This window comes from Lynx canadensis, chromosome A2 (assembly GCF_007474595.2).
Source record: "Lynx canadensis isolate LIC74 chromosome A2, mLynCan4.pri.v2, whole genome shotgun sequence".
NCBI lineage: Eukaryota > Metazoa > Chordata > Mammalia > Carnivora > Felidae > Lynx > Lynx canadensis.
In genome coordinates, this window is record NC_044304.2 from 24,487,428 (window position 1) to 24,508,067 (window position 20,640).

The window sequence follows — 20,640 nt, forward strand, 5'->3', positions numbered from 1 at the left end:
CCCCACATATTTCCCCTTTTGGTAAGGACATTAGACAAATTCGGTTAGGGCCCCCTCAAATGACCTCATTTTAACTTGATTACCTCTGTAAAGACCCTATCCCCAAATAAAAACACATTATGAGTTACAGGGGATTAAGATTCCAATGTATCTCTTTGAGGAGAACATAATTCAATCCATAACATAAGTATTATTAATTTCCAGGATAGAAGTATCTAGTATATCATGTCTCAAGTTTATTTGACCAGAAAATCCCATCTGCCAAGTGTCATTTCCCTGGATACACTTTGGAAAACTGGCTTTGAGGGATTGATGGATCTCAGACTTAGAGTAGCAGAAGGAATGGAGCCTGAAAGAAGGCACAAGGAAAAGACAGGTCTGAATAGTGAATATATTTAAGTCCCATCCACAAATTGGACAGTTCTGGACACTCCAAGTCTGAGCCCTTAATCCCACAAACACCCAGTACTCAAGGTGACTGCAGCTGCATTTAACTGTTAGTGGATACCCCCTCACAATGCAGCTGCCTCGCCACCTTCCCAATAGGAGATAGAATTAATTCTATCACCCACTTCCTAGTGGTACAACCCTTCATATCTGGACATTCCCAATGAAATGAGCATTTTAGAACAGAGTTTAATGACCCTGTTGAAATGGCCCTACAGTTACAGAAACAAAACAAAATGATAAAAGAAACACGGAAATGTGATCCATCTCGACCTTTTCAAGTTACAGGCTCAAAATGAGAACCAATAAATCATATGCTGAAACTAGCTCAAAAACTCATCAAAAACCCATATTAATATTGATTTAGAGTAGATTATTTCCTATTGTGTTAAGCTAGAAATAGAAATCATCACATAACCATTGCTTAAAAGCCGTAAAACTCCCCAGGCAGGTTTACTTACACTTCTTAGGTTACATTTCCCAATGACCTTGTCCCACTTCTGCATTCACAAGATGGGTAAATATTAGATCTAGTACAATCTCCCAGCGTGTGATGCTATTTATATTCATGCAGATCCTTGGCCAGCCATGTGCAAGTTAGGAAAATGTCTCAAAATTGCTTAATATACATCTAATTTGGAAAAAGTAATCTATTAAAAATATAAAGTTAATTATTGCAAAAAAAATCCAGGAATATGAAAAGTCAATAATGTAATATGCCTCAAACTGCAAAACATAAGTCCTTATGAAATTTCTGAAAATTTCTCCTCTACCATGTGTTCCCTCTGTGATCTCTATCACACAGGTAAATAGAAAGGAGCTGTAAAGACAATCATATAACCTTTTAGAGAAAATTAGGCTACTTTACTTTCTAATAGTTGCATTCTCCTGCCCCCAACATCCACACCCAACCCCATAGGAATTACAAATAACAAGGGGGCTGCCTCAAGTGGCAGCCAAACATCCACTCCAAATCTTTTCTTCTCACCTCTCCCCCAAATCATTCTACAGGTTTGACATTGAGTTCATACCATTCCAAAGATTAGCTGTCTGTAATACTCTACCACCCTCTTCTTCCATTCAAGACAGCACATCATGAAGTAAAAAGTACAAGTGATAACGTAAGAGTAACTGTGCATCCATGCACTCCAGTTTATACAAACATGCCAATGATGCCAACTGCCAATACTGTAACTCTTCATGGTCCTAAATATATTTCTATTCATGCAGCTCTGTGTGGCTGAGAAGCAGGGCTGGGGAGAGAACCTGGGGGATAGGAGTGGGGAGGGAGTCTGAGATGAAATATCCATCCAGGAACCTGAGTAGCTACTCTTTGCACATAAGAGATTTGGTCACAGCCACCTACCCATTGTCTCCAAGTTTCCAACAGTCGTGTGCTTCCTATAACACAGGGAGAATGCTCAACATCCTCCCTTTGATCTGCAGTTGGGTTCAGCTCCCTTGGACAGAACCACTAGAACTTCCAAATATACTGCAAAAGAATTCATGAGTGGGAGCCCTCTTCAACAATGCACATAAGGGTGAAAGGTTTGCATTAGTGAGCATTAAATTCACAGAACCATGAATTTCATATACAAGAGCACTTTGAGCTTCCTGACCTCCACCCTATGATGGATCTGCTTCCCATTTGTATTTACATAGTATAGTTCAAATGATTTTAGATCACCCAAATTTAGGTTAGTGAAATTCTAATTATCCAGATACCCTCTAGTAGAACCACATTTGTAGATGTAGTCCGTGGTGGTTGTGCATAAGAAACCACAATCAAATGTTCCGTATCTCCTTTACATTCTTTTCTTCCATACAGAAAAAGTTTCCATGATTTTTTCCTCTAAAGGGAAATTATAGTCAGTTATGGTAAATGGCAGAAACTCTAAACAGCACAAAAAACACTTCTGGGAAAAAGAAATAAATTCCTAATTAAGAATAAAAATCCCAATTAAACTAAATCACATTCTTAATCATTTTATCAGAGTTAGTCTTTTTTTTTTCATCTAACACATATGATGATAAGATTATACTCACAGCTCAGTGATCCTCTAAGGAGTTAGTGAACATAAAGTCTTAGCCATTGGCATAAACTATACCAAAGCCTTAAAGCCCAGCTCTCTCATTTACTAGCTGTGTGCACTTGGGCAAGCTGCTTATTCTTCTTACATTTATTTTTCATCTGTAAAATGAGAAAAAGTCTAGCACCTACCTCAGGTGACTGACACAAACACTAAATAAGATAATGTACACAAAGTTCTAAGAACAATGCCTGGCACATAGTAAACCCCAACAGATGTCTATCGGTAGTAGTAGCAGTAATAATAGAAACAGCAGTAACAGCAGGAATCTGGATTGTTCCCCTAACTTTATTTCATCTAACTTCACTTTTTGACAAACATAAAAACCCCACTGGTAGAAGTTTCTAGTGTTCCTTCATATCTGACTCTCCTTCCTGGAAAGAGGAGAGGACTATACCTCCTGACCCCTTGCAATCATGTCACTTCCAGTCCAAGGAATTGTGAAGCCAATGTGCCATCTCCAGGCACTCCCTTCCTCTGGTGTAGTAACTCTTGAAGCCATGTGCCAAGGTGCAGAAAGCAGGGATCCTGAGTCACTGCCTGGAGGAGGGCTGCCCTGGAGACTCACTTGACCTACTTCACACTTCAGGTGAATAAGGAAGGAATCTTGATGTGTTAAGCCACTCAGAATTGAGGTTTGTTGATTACCACCCTATCCTGACCAATAGGTACTCCAATACCTCTAAAAGGGATCCTGACATAATTCCCAGAGGAGAAAGAGAGGTGCTTCAATTGTTAAAAAATAACTTGCTTTTTGTCAATATTTAGATTCTTTACTTTGTAATACTACCTCATATTGCAAGCAAATTGACTTTTCAAACTCTCCATGCTTCTTCCTCCTTTTATATTTTTAACCTAAAAAATAAAATAATTACATTTTACTTCTATTTAATACACAGGTTAATACTGGGGCTCTTACTGGATCATATGTCACATGGTCATATGGCACCCATAGTACCAAACATAGCCTATGATCATAGTAGTTTCCAGAACTAGGAAGGGGTACTGGGAGCACCCTCAAGTGTTCAATTGTTTCTGGCTTAAGGCAACATGGGACAGTTAAGTAGAACTATGGATATTTTCTACTTTAAACTAAAACTAACCCTTATGAAATAGAAAAGGGGTTTAAAATGTTTTTACAAACCAAAAAGGTTTTGTGCATCATTAAAATGTACCTCAATATATTATTTATTTTATGTTGTCACTTCCATATTTACATCTGTATGAATGTCAGAATAGACACATAATATATTGGCATAATAGCACATCATAAATATACATGTATAAGTTGGGGTCTCTGCTCAAAAAAATTTAATGATAGGAGCATAGGATAAAAGTAACTTTGAAACTGACAGTTTAAAGAATGGCCTTCACACTTTTTGTTGCTATTTGCATCATTCCTAAACTGCTGTAACCATTTTCCAAAGCAACTAAAAAAGAAGAAAACCAATACAGAACTAGGGAAATTCACATAGCAGTAACAGGTTCATAAGGACATCATGAACCAGCAAAGTCAGAAGAAAAAAAAAAATAAAAGCAGAAATGATAGTGAGGAGCATAGATTTGATTTAGGGTTGAAGAACAAAACTTTCTGTTCCAACTAAAAATCACGTTTCCACATCTGAAAACCAGCAAAGGCTCTGTCAGATAGTTAAAAGGATAAGGTGATTGCTTTCTACACATAGAAGCAGGATGAAGAGCAGATTCTCATACAGATCAGAAATGCTTCTAAAGATACTTGGACTCCAAAGTGTGGTATCCAGGGAAACAGGAGGGCCAGCAGATAACCCCAAGAAAGGTAGAGAGCTTTGTTAGGCCAACATCCAAACCAATTATTGAAGAATCACTAGTTCAGCCAAGTTAGAATTACCTCAAATTTCTACAGAAAGTTAAATGATATCTGGGAATTTTTCAGCCAAATGGCACAGAGCTCTCTATTCCCCATCTCATAGCACTTACCTCACTATCAGTAAGAGGTGAAGCTGGGATTTAAACCCAGGCATATCAGACTCCAAAACCCTTATGAAAACGGCAGCAGATAAATGAACCTCACAGAATAGGTAGGATTTGGAAATGGAGACTGGCTGGCACTGAAAGGGGAGAGGCAGGGAGAGGAGGCCCTGAGAAGGCCATTAGTGAAAGGGAACAGAAAAAGCTAAGGAATAGAGGTGGAAAACCCTGAGTGTGTGCAGGAATTACCAAGTATAGTGCAGGTAGCATAGGAAATGTGCAGGGAGGAGGTATGAGATAAGGCTGGGAAGGCTGGCTCTGGCCTTTCAGCTGATGATGCTGTCGGCTCAGCCAAAGAGGCAGACTTCACTCTGAAGGCAATAAGCAATAATTGAGAGCTTCAAAGCAGAGAAATGGCATATAATGCAAGTAGGCCCTGGGAAAACTAATCTTGCTATGACATGGAAGATAGATTAAAGAAGAATAAGAAGGTGCCTTGCACATAATACATGTGCATTTAATATGAATGGATAAAGGAAAGACCAGGTTAAAACTTATTGTGTTTCTCCAAGATGATACCAAACCCATTCTATCCAGTGCTATTTAATGTTTGGTTTGCTATTTAGAGAATAAATTCCCCTCATTCTAGAAAGAAATAAAGCTGCTGTGGCTTCAAAAATTAAGTCAATTGATCAGTCAAGTGTGGCTCTCTAAATGTTGCCATTACAGTGTCTACTCTGGCAAAAATTAACATTTTCTTCTTCTATACAGAGGGAAGTACATCTGAGCTGCTGTTGTTACTGCTGAAAAAGAAAAAAAAAATTAACCAAGTACAAAAGTTAGGCATGAAGAATGGTTCCTCCCCTTCAGCAACAGGGTGAAAAAGTTATTAGAAAATAAGATAGTAAGCCATAATTTCATATTTCTTATGCCCTTTTGTGGTCTCCAAGTCAAACATGTACTAAGCCATAGCTTTCTTGATGATGCCAAACTTCCTTCTGCACAGGTCATGGTGCCATCTGCAAAGCATCAATTACTCAGTGAGAAGCCAAGGCTGAAAAACCCTGAGATGAGTCATAACCTACCTGATTTTCTTCATGGGAAACCCTCATCTGCTCCTTGAGGACAGACATTCGGGCTGCCTCTTCTTTCCTCAAGACTCTCTCCTTCTTGAGCTCAGGGCTCCAGAAGGTCTTGATACTGTTCATGGAAGATCCCAACTTGCTGTCCTTGATGTCTAGCTCTTTCCGGAGGAGGTCATTCTCTCTCTGAAGTTCCTTGAGCTGGGCTTGAAGGTCTAACATTGTGCTATCCCTTACCTGCCTCAACATGGAGGGGACCTGGTGGTGGTGATGATGAGACGAGCTAGTCAGACCACCATGTTGATCCGTGTATGAAAGAACATCTGTGTGGGAAAGTCCAGCAGAAGCAATATTGGGACTACTCCCCATGGCTGTGACTCGGCCTCCATATACAGCTCTATTTGTGGCCCTTCCCAGAGTCATGGTGCCCTTTGGGTAAGTTGTCGAAGCCACCCCCTCATGATCACTCAGATACATGGGTCCAGACGTAGCATAAGCTGCATTAAGGGACTGGATATTCTCCATGGACAGTGTCTTGCCTGTTCCTCCACCTCCCCCACTGCTTGTTCTTCTGTGGCCCAAACGAGGAGACCTTGGCAAACGAGGAGATCTGGAAGGGCTACCTTCCAGATTGGTGATTGTTCTTGCACTTCCATACATTTTTCTTCTATTATGAGGTGCTACTGAAGAGAAGGAATGCTATACTAAGTTGGGAGGTAAGCCAGTATTTCCACTATTGGCCTGAATTTTCACTGCATATTTTTCACCGTCTGTACCAGAAAATGACTCCAAATAGAGACCTGAAAAATGAGAAAAAAGATAATCAAAAACAAACTGTATTATATTTTTAAAAATACATTGATAGATCAATGATGATAATGATAGATACATGAACATCAGAGAGTCACACCCATATTCATTTTTTGAATGACCCCAAACTTTACTTACAACATGCAAACATTTTGTATATTTCCCCCACCCTGCCCCCAAGCAAGGTCAAAAGTCCTCACAGCAAAAAGGAAACTTGTTTTTCCTTAGGAAAATGAAGCTTTGCATTTTGGTTTGTGCTAAGTGACAGTTGGGACGTCCAGAAAATTCACCATAGAATTCCTCCTCATAGAGAACTTGGCTATAAAATACTCCATCCTAGGGGTGTGACCCCCCATACACAAGTGGCTTGACAGTAACTCTGAGAAGCTTTTGCTTCCTAGGATATCAAATAACAGTCAAGCAAGTTGTTACTTCCCCATTCTGTACCCATTCCAGACATCACTAATCCATCACTGTCCTCATTTCCACTAAGATTGGAATTCTTCTCAACATAATATTCTAGATGGTTTACCACCAATCAACTAGCATCGACTCAGGAGTTTGAACCTATTGACCATTTTGAAGCTAGAAGAAAAAGAGGTGGCTCAAAAAAACAAATAATCCAGTGAAGAAATGGGCAAAAGACATGAATACACACTTCTCCAAGGAAGACATCCAGATGGCCGACCGACACATGAAAAAATGCTCAACGTCACTCATCATCAGGGAAATACAAATCAAAACCACAATGAGATACCACCTTACACCTTTTAGAATGGCTAACATTAACAACTCAGGCAACAACAGATGTTGGCGAGGATGCGGAGAAAGAGGATCTCTTTCGCATTATTGGTGGGAATGCAAGCTGGTGCGGCCACTCTGGAAAACAGTATGGAGGTTCCTCAAAAAACTAAAAATAGAACTACCCTACGACCCAGCAATGGCACTACTAGGCATTTATCCACGGGATACAGGTGTGCTGTTTCAAAGGGACACATGCACCCCCATGTTTATAGCAGCACTATCAACAACAGCCAAAGTATGGAAAGAGCCCAAATGTCCATCGATGGATGAATGGATAAAGAAGATGTGGTGTATACACACACACACACACACACACACACACACACACACACACACACACAATGGAGTATTTATATACATATATATACACAATGGAGTATTACTTGGCAATCAAAAAGAATGAAATCTTGCCATTTGCAACTATGTGGATGGAACTGGATGGTATTATGCTAAGTGAAATTAGTCAAAGACAAAAAATCATATGACTTCACTCATATGAGGACTTGAAGAGACAAAACAGATGAACACAAGGGAAGGGAAACAAAAATGATATAAAAACAGGGAGGAGGACAAAACAGAAGAGACTCATAAATATGGAGAACAAATTGAGGGTTGCTAGAGGGGTTGTGGGAGCAGGGATGGGCTAAATGGGTAAGGGGCATTAAGGAATCTACTCCTGAAATCATTGTTTCACTATATGCTGACAAATTTGGATGTAAATTTTTTAAAATAAAAAATAAAGTTAACAAAAATTAAAATTAAAAAAATTTTTTTTAAAAAGAGGTGGCTCAACCATCAAGACTCATATATATCTAGCCAGATCCTAAATGCTATTACCAGAGAAAATGGCAATCCTGGCTTTTTCTCCTTTCACATACATCTTTCAGGCTGGTGTTTTGGGACTGCTTTTCCATTTTGGTTGACCTAAATATTCACTCCACACTACCCCACACCTGTACAGAAATGGTACAAGAACAGTACACCGTGTTAGATTTCCTGGTCCCATACCTCCTAGAGAAAAATAGTAGAAGTTCCCTGTCATGGTTACTCAAGCACTTTGGTACACAATTTTACGTAACTGGGCTACAGGGTTGTGATTATTCCCTCAGTGTTAGGACCCAAATGGCCTTAATGGGGTGTATCATGGCTTCCTGCTCTTCTTCTTAGGATATGTGTAAAGTACTTTATTTTTCTTCAGCTTTTTAGACACTAAGACCACAGATTTTGGAAAGGGGCAAACCAAGGTTCAGATCTCCACTCTAACACTGGCTAGCTGAATGACCTTAGGTTACGGATGGGCATGTGACCCACATTGGTCCAAAAAGATTTATGCCATACTTTAGCTGGAACAATTGGAAAAGATAAGCTCTTTTTCAGCTAGAATTTTCTTGCTTTGATGTGGCGCTTCTTAGTACTACCATGTGGAAATGGCTTCCCCGGGAGAGAAACTAATGCAAAGGAAAGCAAACCAAACTTAAGATAGTTTGAAATCAAACCAAGTGACATCACTTGATACCCTGGATCTAGCAGTCACTGAAGGTACATCTGCCCCAGGCCAGTTTAGTTACACATGCCAGGTAGAGTGACTGCATTAAAGGCCCCAATTCTTTACCCCTTCCTGAATCTATGTCCTTGGCATGCCCTCCCATCTGACTCTGAGTTCATTCATATGATTTGCTTTGGCCCATAATGTGATAGCAAATGCAAAGGAAGCAGAGGCCTGAAGTAGCACTTGTGTATTTACTCTTTTGCTCATTTTCCTCTGTAGTACTAATTAGAATATGCCCAGTGTAGGGGCGCCTGGGTGGCTCAGTCGGTGTTTGACTTTGGCTCAGGTCATTATGTCATGGGTTTGTGAGTTCAAGCCCCATGCCCTGTGCTGACAGCTCAGAGCCTGCGGCCTGCTTCAGATTCTGTCTCCCTCTCTCTGCCCCTCTCCTGCTTGAACTCTGTGTCTCTCTCTCTCTCCCTCTCAAAAGTAAATAAACATTTAAGAAAAAAAAAAAAAAAGAATATGCCCAGTGTAGCCTGCTGGAAGATGAGAAATATAAAATAGAGCCACAGTGTCCTAGCCAATAGCCAACCAAACCCAAGACATTTGAGCAAGCCCAGCCAAGATCAGCAGAGCTGCCTAGCCAACCACCAGCTGACCACAGATGCATGAGCAAGTCCAATGAGCTCCATACACTCATGGACTAAAAAAACACTTCTTAGTATGTCATGATGTTTCGCAGTTGGATGTTCTGCAGGACTTCTGGAGCAACAGACAATGGATACATTCACTCATAAGTTTCTTTTTTCATTCCATTCTAGTTGGGGTATCTTATACCCTAAAGAGTCCTCATATATAGTATGCAAAATATTTTCCATAAAAGTACCTCCTTTCCCTAAAAAGTCCCTAAAAATAATTAAACTCCTGTTTAAAAGGAATTAAAAATAAATATGTTTATGTTGCTCAGGACTTTATTTTGTTTTACTTGAAAAAATACACAAATCATTTTGGGGGTGCCTGGGTGGCTCAGTTAAGCGGTTGACTTCCACTCAGGTCATGATCTCACGGTTCACGGGTTCAAGGCCTGCACCCAGCTGTCTCCATGCTGACAGCTCAGAGCCTGGATCCTGCTTCAGCTTCTGTGTGTGTGTGTGTCTCTCTCTGTCTGCCTCTCCCCTCACTTGCGCTCTCTCTCTCTCTCTCTCTCTCAAAAATAAATAAACATTAAAAAAAATCATTTTGTATCTAAGATTTTTTTCATGATAATGTGTTCTGTAGGAAAGGTAAATCAACAGTTCCAACAATAGTAGTTACATATATGATGAGAGAGACAGACAGTAGAATAATGTGACCGTAATATGAACAGTTAATGAGATGGAAAGATGTTCATGACAGAGTAGTCAGGGCAAGGGTGTTGGAGCAGACTACAAAACATGTTTATGGTTTAATCACATTGTAAAACACACATACATACACACTAAACTACAGAGAAGACTGGAACAACACACATCAAAATGTTAACAGGGGTGTCTGGATGGCTCAATCGGTTAAGCGTCTGACTCTTGATTTCAGCTTAGGTCTTAATCTTACAGTTTGTGAGATCAAGCCTCAAGTGCTGTCAGCACAGAGCATGCATGGGATTCTCTCTCTCCCTCCCCCTCTGCCCACCCCCTCTCAAAATAAATAAGCATTTAAAAAATGTTAACAGTGGTAGAATTCTAAGTGGTTTTCATTTTCTTCCTTTTATTTGCATGTGTTAAATTTTCTATAATAAACATCTTTTGTACTGTCTTTTTAGTCTCTATTTCATTTATTTCTGCTCTGATCTTTGTTATTTTCTTCCTTCTACTAACTTAGGGCTTAGTTTATTCTTTCTCTAGTTCCTTAAGGTATAAAGTTAGGTTGTTTATGTGAGATCTTCCTTTTTTTCTTAATGTAGGTGTTCATCACTGTGAACTTAAGAAAATATTTTTTTTTCCTTCTAAAAATTCCAACAGTTAAATGAACGTGTTATTTTTGCTATGCTTAGAATCTAGGAATCTAGGTCCTAGCTGAGCCACCACTTACAGAGTTGTCTTCCTAGAAGTGATAAAATCTAACTTGCTCTTTCCCTGTCTTCTCCTCTTGTATCCAGAGGCAGACATTTCTGAGATCTCTAGCTAGGGTGGAGGTCCCAATCCAAATTCAATAAAATTTATACCCACACAGATTTCATCTGTGGTGATTTTATCAGCCCAGCTGGCCCAGGCTTTGGAGAACTGAATAAAGAACAAAAAGTAGATCTGATCATTTAGAAACGTACATACACATAACACACATATAACATATGATATACAGAGATATAGTAACTTGTTTGAAACAATGTTTCTTTATTTAAAGAGCAATACATGTTGACAATGGCTCCAAGTTTCCTTGGGTTCTCTCTTTTTTTTTTTTTGGCTTAGTATCAGGTTTATGTAGTGTCATGGTATGGGTTGAGAAGCTTTCCATTTTTCACATTTTCTGGAACAGTTAGCATAACAGACTGCTCTATCCCTGAAATGTTTGGCAGAACACACCCATAAAACTGAATTGGCTTGGTTGTTGATTACCTTTTTATTGTTTACTAGGTTTAGTGATCTATTCAGGTATGTTACCTATTTTGTACCAATGATCATTAAAATGTTTCTTAAGAAACAGTCCATTCCACACAGATTTTTCAGCCTTAGTGATATTGCTTTGTGTAACTTTTCCTTAAATATTTTTATATCTCCTCCAGTTATGTCCTCATCTCATTCCTAATGTCGTTTATTTTTTTGTTTCTCTTGATGACCATATGACAAATGTAGGTCTACTTTTTTAGTGTTTTAAAGATACAGTTTTGTTTTGTCGATATATTCTACTACATACTCTCTTCCATTTTATCAGTATCTCTTTATCCTTGATAATAATTTCTACTTTCTTTGTGTTTACTTTGCCTTTTTGCATCAAATGTTCATTTATCTTCAATAATATTTTCTGATGAATGCATGTAAGATTACGCATTGGCTGCATATTCCAGGATTTTATGTATAGAACCCTTGTCATTTGTAAATAGCTTGTTATTTTTCTTTTTATTTTTTTCTATCCCAGGGATTATTCAGAAAGATATACTTAAATGTCAAAGTGGTTAGAAGTTCTTGGCTAATTGGTTCTAATTTTGGTTAGTCATTCTAATTTTTGGCATTGGGATCATGGAATAGAACATACATGTTTCTAATACTTGAAATTTGTCAAAGACTTTCTAACTGGCCAATAAATGATCAGTTTTCTTAATTGAAATAAAGCAACTAATAGATGATTGTAGAAAAACTTTAAAATAAAGATATGCATACAGAAGAAAATGAAAACACTCCCAATCCTGGCACTGATAGGCCCTATCTGTTGATGTTGTTGGTTCCAATTCTTTTCAGTGTGTGTGTGTGTGTGTGTGTGTGTGTGTGTGTATGTGTGTGTAATTTTAGACAAAAGTAATTATTATAGTATGTATAAATTCTTGTACTCTCCTTTTTGTCAATGTTTATCTCAATGTCATCTCCTTCTTTCCACTTAACATTAATACCCAAATATCTTAATAAAACATGATTTTTAATGTGCACCATATGTCTCCAAGAGGGCCACCAATTCCTCCGCTTCCTGTATACCTTTGTCGTACCTTCCACAAAGAAGTGGATTCTATTTTCCTTCTATCTTGATCTACACTGGCCTTGTGACCTTGTGACTGCTTGGCTAGTAGATGCTTCAGAAGTGACACTATTCCAGCTCTGAGCCTAGCTCTAAAGAGGCCTACTAGCCTCTGCTTTTGCTCCCTTAAAAAACAGAGATCTAAGGTCTGAGCTACCTTACTGGAAAGAGAAGTAACACAGAAAGACCCAGAAGATTAGACACCATGTGAAGAGAGGCTACAAGAAGGAGAACCAAAGTATCCCTGCTAACAGCCAGCATTAAGACACCTTAGAGACAAGGCATCTTAGACCTTCCAGCCCAGCTGCCATCAGAAATTAAGTACATGAGTGACAACTAACACTATGTGTAACAGAAGGACCACTCAATCAACCCAAAGAGTGATAGGAAATAATGAATTATTGTTTAAAGCCTCCAAAGCTTGGGGCAGGGGGGTGGTTGTTATGCAGCAAAAGAATTGAAACAGTGACTTAATGTTCATTGAATGGTTATCTAATCAACTATTCAACCAATCACCTATATGGGGACACTTAGGTAATTTCTTTTTAAAATGGAAATACCATAGGGGCACCTGGGTGGCTCAGTTGGTTAAGCATCCAACTCTTGATTTTGGCTCAGGTCATGATCTCATGGTTGTGAGGTAAGCCATACTGGGCGTGGAGCCTACTTAAGATTCTCTCTCTCCCTCTCCCTCTCCCTCTGCCCCTCTGCAACTCATGCTCTCACTTTCTCTCTCAAAAAACAAAAACAAAAAAAATTAAAACTGGAAATATCATAATTAATATTCTGATTGATAAAACATTGTATACATCTCTTACCATTTCCCTAGGATAAAGTCCTGGAAGTAGAATTATAAGATTTGATACCCAGTATCAAAATTCCCCCCAGAAATATTGAAGTAATTTACACTCCCACCCTTACCTTTGGCTACTTCACCTCCACAGCCTCTACTCTTTACTCTCAATATATCCTGGAAACCACCATCTTCTCTCAAGGCTACCAAAAATCCTTGAATTATCCAACTCAGGATCATAGTTCTACATATTCAGTAAATACATGTTAAGAAGTATTTAAGTACCAATAGTGTGCTACACCAGTCCTGCTTTATGCCACTGTTTTCTTGACAGTTTGGCAAATGTTCAGGTAAACAAGGCTAACGGGGGTTTTGATTTTATACCAAGATGTGTCAGAGACTTTAGAACACTAATGTTTATTGTGACTCTTCCAATAGTGAGTATATAATGTAGCTTTTCCCAAGTTTATTTGACAAGAAAACCTCTTTTCCCTTCAGAAGTCCTGGAAATGTTTCACTGAACATTTTGATTTATTCATATAACAAATCATTTTTAAGCATCAGCTTAATTCCCAGTGTTTCTGTCTATGGAAATTTTATCCTCTACAATAGACTTTCTTAGAATTTTCTTCATCTCAGATCTAACCTGGTTTGAGGAGCAGACAGCTATAGGCAGTAGGCACTGCTTTAAGGGCAAGGACATGAAAGTGACCCAAAAGAATCAGAACTGACCTCTCAAAGGGAAATACAGAAGATCAAAATAATAACTGGTTGGAGTTATGACCCTACTAGAGCAAGAAATAAATACAATTCTGTATTTATTTTTCAAACACTCAATAGAAAAGCCAAAACGTCAAAAGGAATACAGGTCCATCATCATCAGTCTGTGTGTCTATTAAGTGAGGAAACAGGTGGATGTTGCCTACTCCAAGATCACACCAGAAAAGAGGCATTATATACAATTCCACAGGACTTACTAAATCAAATAGGAACTTCAGAGTCCATCAAAACGGTAACAGAATAATTTCTTCATCAGTATACATCTGCTTCTTAACAATAAATTATAATTAGTCACCTAGGCCCAACACTGTATTTGGGAATTAGTCTCTTTCCCCAGATTTACAAAGAGCAGGATGGTTTCCTGGAACAATTTTACCCTTATAGCTAGCTAGCACATAGCATGATGTTCATATCACAGATGAGGTAGGCCCAATTGACAAGGTAAGCCAAGGCAAGTCTCATGGCTGTCATGTCCTCCTAAGCCTCGTGATTCCTACTTATTCTACTGAGTCACTCACAACCCCTTCCCCCACCCCCAGCTGTGTTTAAATCACCTGAAATATGTTTAGGTACTTGTTTTGACACTTGGGCTTTTTTGGGTTGTATTTTCCTAATTACGTCTATCCTAATTTTTTTTTTTTTTTGGTTTTTTAAAATGAATCCCTGAGAAAGAGCAAAGAGATCAACTTTATTCAGCAATCAATAATGCTCTATTTTCCATGACTGACTGCACGAAAACCATCTCTTAAGCTTTTCCACCCACCTATAAATGCATTATAAGAAATAAGGCCAAAGTTAAGCTCTTACCGTTTTAAATACTATTATGAAGCCAAGATAGGCTAAATCATTGAGCTTTCTTGTAAACTCCTAAAAACACCTGCTTTCTTATATAGTTGTGATATACCATCCTAAGAAGGATAAATTATTAATTAGATTAAACTGAGCATAGAAACAGACAAATGTTGCTGACTATAACACCAAAGAAATTAATTGCATGACACTTTTCACTTCAAAAGCACTTCATGAATAAAATTCCAAGTTCAAGGGTAAGCTCCATTTAAGGTTCACACACAAAATCAAATCAAAGATGCTGTTACAAACATATAAGAATACTTTCTCTAATTGCATATGGATTCATAAATAAAGTATACACTCATCGACTCATTCTTTAAAAGGTTTATGGACTCTTGAACTGTAAGCTCAGGGCAGGGAAAGGTAGAGAGTCTTGATTTCTGTCTACCTCAAGTGTCTCAGACTGGAATGGTCTATTTTAAGACGAAAGCACTTCCTGCTATCTGCTCTAAATTAGGTTAAGTTTATTTCCACAAATCTCAGCCTCAGCCCATCACCTGAGCCCTGCTGACAGACCGTGTGAGCTGAGATCATCAGTATCTCCCAAGATTTAGCCCAAATTAAAATATCCTTTTTTTTTCTTCTCAGCATCCCAAACTTTTAAAAAATTTTGTGTCACAGGACTACAGTTAATTCTGAAATCCTTCTAGAAGAAGACAGAATGTAGAACAAATCTCAAGCAAGAAGCAGCTGCCCAGGAGCCAGATGCTGCCCGCAAGTGTGTTATATATGGCTAGCACAGTGTTCTTTAGAATTGTGGTCTAGTTACAAAGATAGAGATATAGACATTTCACATTAAAATACAGATTTCAGCTTCTCCTAAAACTCTGAAAATATGACAATGTCAAAATCATTTCCCTATGTGACAACAACTGGCTAGAGCCAACCAGCAGCCACCCCTTCAAGAGAGAGCATGCCCCCTTTAGTATGCCACAGTCCCCTCCATTCCCTATTACTTTACATTCAGTCTGATTCCCTCTTTTCATGCTTGTCCCTACAGGCATTTAAATTTTACCAGTCTTACTCATATATCTTTAAAAAGAATTCATTCTCCTTCACCATCCAGTTAAAGTCCATTATCAAATCCTACCAATTCTGCCTCCAAAATCAATCACGATCTGCTCCTTTATTTCCACTTCTACCATCACCACCCTATTGCACTGACATGACTTGCTTCAGCTCTCCCATACCATCCCAAAGCATCTCTCCTTTTCAAATCCTCCCCCTTCTGCCTTACAAATTGTACTCCAAAGTATACTTCTGATCACAAAAGATCTTCCCCGACCCACTTAAAACCTTTCAAAGCATCCCAGTGCTCTTTGCACAAAGACCGAAATCCTTTCCGTGGCCTGAGGCCCTATACAATTTGGCTGCTGCCAACAGTTCCAGCCTCCTCTCTTGCCATTCTCTTCACTGACCCTGCCTGAGTCTTCCTTTCTGATGCTCAGTAGTATCAAGTCCCTTCCTGACTCAGAGCTTCAACTGTGCTATTCTATCTGCAGGGCTCATTCCCAGTCATTACTTAGATCACAACATCTAATAGCATACCCTCTACATGGTCCATCCCATCCAAGTCAGATCTCTTGGCTGTGTTCTCTTAAAGCATAATGTTCTTTTCTCTTGGTATGAAACACCCAAATCAAGACTGCATCTCCTCAGACCCTTGGTTTGCAAAATAGGACAGCATAAAGGAGAGTAATCACTATGCACAAAGGATTCTGGAGCCTTCAGGGCAGAAAGTCATGGGCACTCCAGTCACAAAGCCCAGGATTCAGAGTAAGTGAGCTCTGTGGGAGGAGACAAACATGGTTACAAACAATACTACAGCTGCCAAAAACAAAATAATTACTTCAAGATAAGAGGGTATCCAGGCTAGTGATTGGGACTCAAAACAAGTACCCAAAAGCCATGGAGAAACCTGTATGGACAAAACATGTGAGTGAGGTGGGAGACCATTCCATGCTGTTTGGAGCCTGTGCAGTGGGGCACAAATGCTATGCACAAGGATATGACTCATAAGGAAGCCCATGGGTTCCAGGAAGGGTTACACACAATCAGACACTGAGACAAGGGTTTGGGTACAGGTGGTTCATTTAGAAGGCAATCCCAGGAAGCACTCAGGAGGGAATTTAGCGCAAAGACATGGAAATGAAGGAAGTCAATATAGAGTACATTTTCAAGGAGAGTTCTGCTAGGAAACTGGGTTCAGTCCTGCTGAAGGAGCTCTGAAACACAGTGAAGAACCTGCCTCAGAATTATACCTCCATAAGGGTAAGGTACCCATTCATGATTTGCAGACATTTGCTCCCCTGGTACATCCAGCCTGCACTACACGGAGGCCACGAGAAAACCCTCATGTTCCAAATATAGGCCATGAGTGCTGAGATGTGGCTGAAACACCAGTGGCATATGCTGCACCATGCATGACACACCAGTGGCTGAGCCGGCCACTGGGAAACTGGATTGGCCTTCCCTTACAGGACCATATAGTGGGGACCATAGCATCTTTCTGAGGAAGACCGGTCTCAATAGCAACACCTTGTGGCACAAAGATGCAATCATATAGCAGAGTAGTTGGATAGAAGCCATCTCTGGGCTTGGGGGTGGGATTTATATCCATAACCCCCTTATTTTGGGGCAGTGTAATTCTGGGGTCAGGGGTCAGGGAAGGAGACAGGGAGAGTGGAGAGAGGTGGGGGAGCCCTGGGGAAAAGACCTGGAACTTCCAGCTAAGCTGGCAGGTGGGTTCCAGCATTTTTGGTTTAATTTGGACAAATGAAACTTGGAGCAAGGTTTTTGAACAATCCACATATGACCCAAAAGCCTTCCTCACTTTATAATTCCATATTAGGGGCACCTGGGTGGCTCCGTTGGTTAAGCATCTGACTTAGGTCAGGTCATGATCTTGCATTTCATGAGTTCGAGACCCGCATAGGGCTCTGTGCTGACAGCTCAGAGCCTGGAGCCTGATTCAGATTCTGTGTCTCCCTCTCTCTCTACCCCTCCCCTGCTCACACTCTGTCTCTCTTTCTCTCTCAAAAATAAACATTAAAAAAAACTTTATTAAAAAAATAATAATTCCATATTAATTTGTGTGATTACTTATTGGATCATCTCTTGTCTCCTACTTTAAACCCTTATACTGTACCCCAAGGTTTAACATTTGTCCTATCTGGGGCCCAGAGCAGGACTACAAATAGAGGCCAAACACCATATATCCATACATTTTACAGTTATAAATCAAGCTAACAAACTGGTAAATAAAATGTATTCTATCTTCCTATCTCGACAAATATAAAAATGTGAAAGGTAGGCAGCCTGGATGGCTCAGTCGGTTAAGCGTCCAACTTCGACTCAGGTCATGATCTCACTGTTTGTGAGTTTGAGCCCTGCATTGCGCTCTGCACTGACAGCTCCAAGCCTGCTTCAGATTCCCTGCTGTCTCCCTCTCCCTCTCTGCCCCTTCTCTGCACGTATGCATGCACTTTCTCTCATTCTCTCTCTCTCTCTCAAAAATAAACATAAAAAAAAAATGTGGAAAGTAAAGTTTGAATGTTAAACTAAGAATTCTTGGATTCTTCAAAGTTCTGGCCAAAACATAGTACCAAGAGGCCGTCCTGCCCCCAGTCAACATCCCTCTCTCCCCATCCCTAGCTCAGTCACAGCCCAGGGGGTCTCACACACTTGAACTCTGCAGCCTGAACATTAGGCTAGCTCTGTCTAGATCAGGGGCTGGCAAACGTTTTCTATAAAAAACCAGACAGTAAATATTTTAGATTTTGTGGGCCATTCGGTCTTTGTCACAACTACTCAACTCTGCATTTCAGCACAAAGCAGCCGTAGACACTCTGTAACCAGATGAGCATGGCTGTGTTCCAATAAAACTTTATTTATAGAAACAAGCATCAGCTGGATGCAGCCCACATTAGCCGGATGCAGTGGTCTGCTGACACCTGGTCTATACTTTTACAAATAGGTGCCCCTCAGCAACTTCAGACCTAAGGGTATATACACTAGGAGTATGATTTTTCCTTAGAAAGGCAGACCTGGCAAAAAAGCCCAAACAGACCCTGAAAGTCCACTCAGGGTCATTTAGGAAGGGAGGTCCCAGGCCCGTGGCTACCCAGAGTGGACCCTGGAATGCCAGCACAGGCTCCAGTTGGGACCTCCACTCGGCCCTGCAGACTCCCCCCCCACAGGGAAGATGCAGTCAGACGAGGGCCAGAGCCTGCCTTCTAGCACCTGAGGTGCAGGGGCTCTTCCTGATCAGACCCAAGGGCACCCAGAAGATACGCAAAACAGTTTTGAACATTTGAAAGAATATATTTAAGATTATGATATTTTCATCATATCATTGAAACCACTTCCATGACAGTCAATGCAACAATTTTGTAATTGTAACCAGGAAGGTGAGACAATGTTTTTACAAAGGAAAGAAAGGATCTGGCTGGAGACACATCTTTAATTTCTTGGTGTGTAGCCTGAAGCAAATTACTTGACTTCTCCAATCCTCACTCTTCTCAGCTGTAAAAGACTTTTCATAGTGTTTTGGGAAAGCTTAAATAAGATAAGAAAAGAAAAGTAATTAGCACAACACCCAGCACACTGCTAATGGTCAAAGAAAGCTAACTGGGGTAAGCTCCAGGCTACCAGAACAAGACACACCGGTTTAGAAATTCCAAGTTGTCTTAAGTCCTCCCAGTCCACGGAGCTTGCCTTGTCAGACACTCCTGAGTCAAACTCAGCCTGCTATTGAAAACTGTTCAAGACAGCAACCATTTTTTAAAACTGGAAAGAAAAAATGGCCATTTTCCCATCCTCCTCAGGCTACAATATTACACATCTGTAGGTATTGAAAGTCCCAATAATAAACCATTTCATTTTTAAATTCCACAATGACATGAATTGGGGAAAAAAAGTCGAGCTTGATATAGCAGAGATTTTAAAAGATGCTTTCCCATCATTCTCCAAGAAGCACTCTGCAACTCAAACACATTCATCCACACATCACTACTCTCTCTTTTAGTTTCCTCAAACTCACTTTATAGTGACTATTTTCCATGTACAGATTTAGCATGATTACATGTTCAGCTGCCTTGGCTCTATTTTATGGTAAGGTGCTTAAGTGAAGAGGCTGACTATATTCCATACAACAAGGTAAGGACTCTGTATATCCACGTATTAGCTAACTGCACTCTCCAGTAACCATTTCCGCAGTTTTAATGTCAAACTCTTATCAATTTATTCTAAAGATTAAGTTTAAAACCTGAAACACCCAAAAACTTTTGTTAAAGGAAGAGACCACTGGGGCGCCTGGGTGGCTCAGTCGGTTAAGCGTCTGACTTTGGCTCAGGTCATGATCTCACAGTTTGTGAGTTCAAGCCCCGCACTGGGCTCTGTGCTGACAGCTTAGAGCCTGGAACCTGCTTTGAATTCTGTGTCTCCCTCTCTCTCTCTCTCTGCTCCTCCCCCACTCATGCTCTCTCTCTCTTCTTCAAAAATAAATTTAAAAAAAATTTTTTTAATTATTTTTTTAATTAAAAAAAAAAGGAATAGACCACTAACTAGTACACAAGTTAGACACACAAGTTAAAAATATAGCAAAATCTCAAACAATAAACAGTAAATACAGAAATCTGAGATGCTAAGTCAAAAATAAAAAGATAATTATGATTAATATAATAAACTGACTATAACAACATTATTCACTGCCTCAGAAAGTTTCATAAATGTAACAAATTAAGCTGGTTGCACTGAAGAGATAAAAGGTTTTTAGATTCATTTTTAAAACATCTGTGCATTTTCTTTAATCTTCAAATGTAAAATGTCAATTGCCAA

The 20,640-nt window shown here is 39.6% G+C and overlaps 1 protein-coding gene across 1 annotated transcript in view; it reads right to left on the reverse strand.

Annotated features, from left to right (window-relative positions):
- Nucleotides 1-20,640, reverse strand: part of ERC2 (ELKS/RAB6-interacting/CAST family member 2) — a 937,319-nt gene that overhangs the window by 898,352 nt on the left and 18,327 nt on the right. Inside the window, exon 2 of the mRNA XM_032592316.1 lies at nt 5,573-6,369. Coding sequence (XP_032448207.1) covers nt 5,573-6,229 — 657 coding nt within the window. The 5' untranslated portion in view covers nt 6,230-6,369. The remainder of the gene's footprint in view (nt 1-5,572; nt 6,370-20,640) is intronic.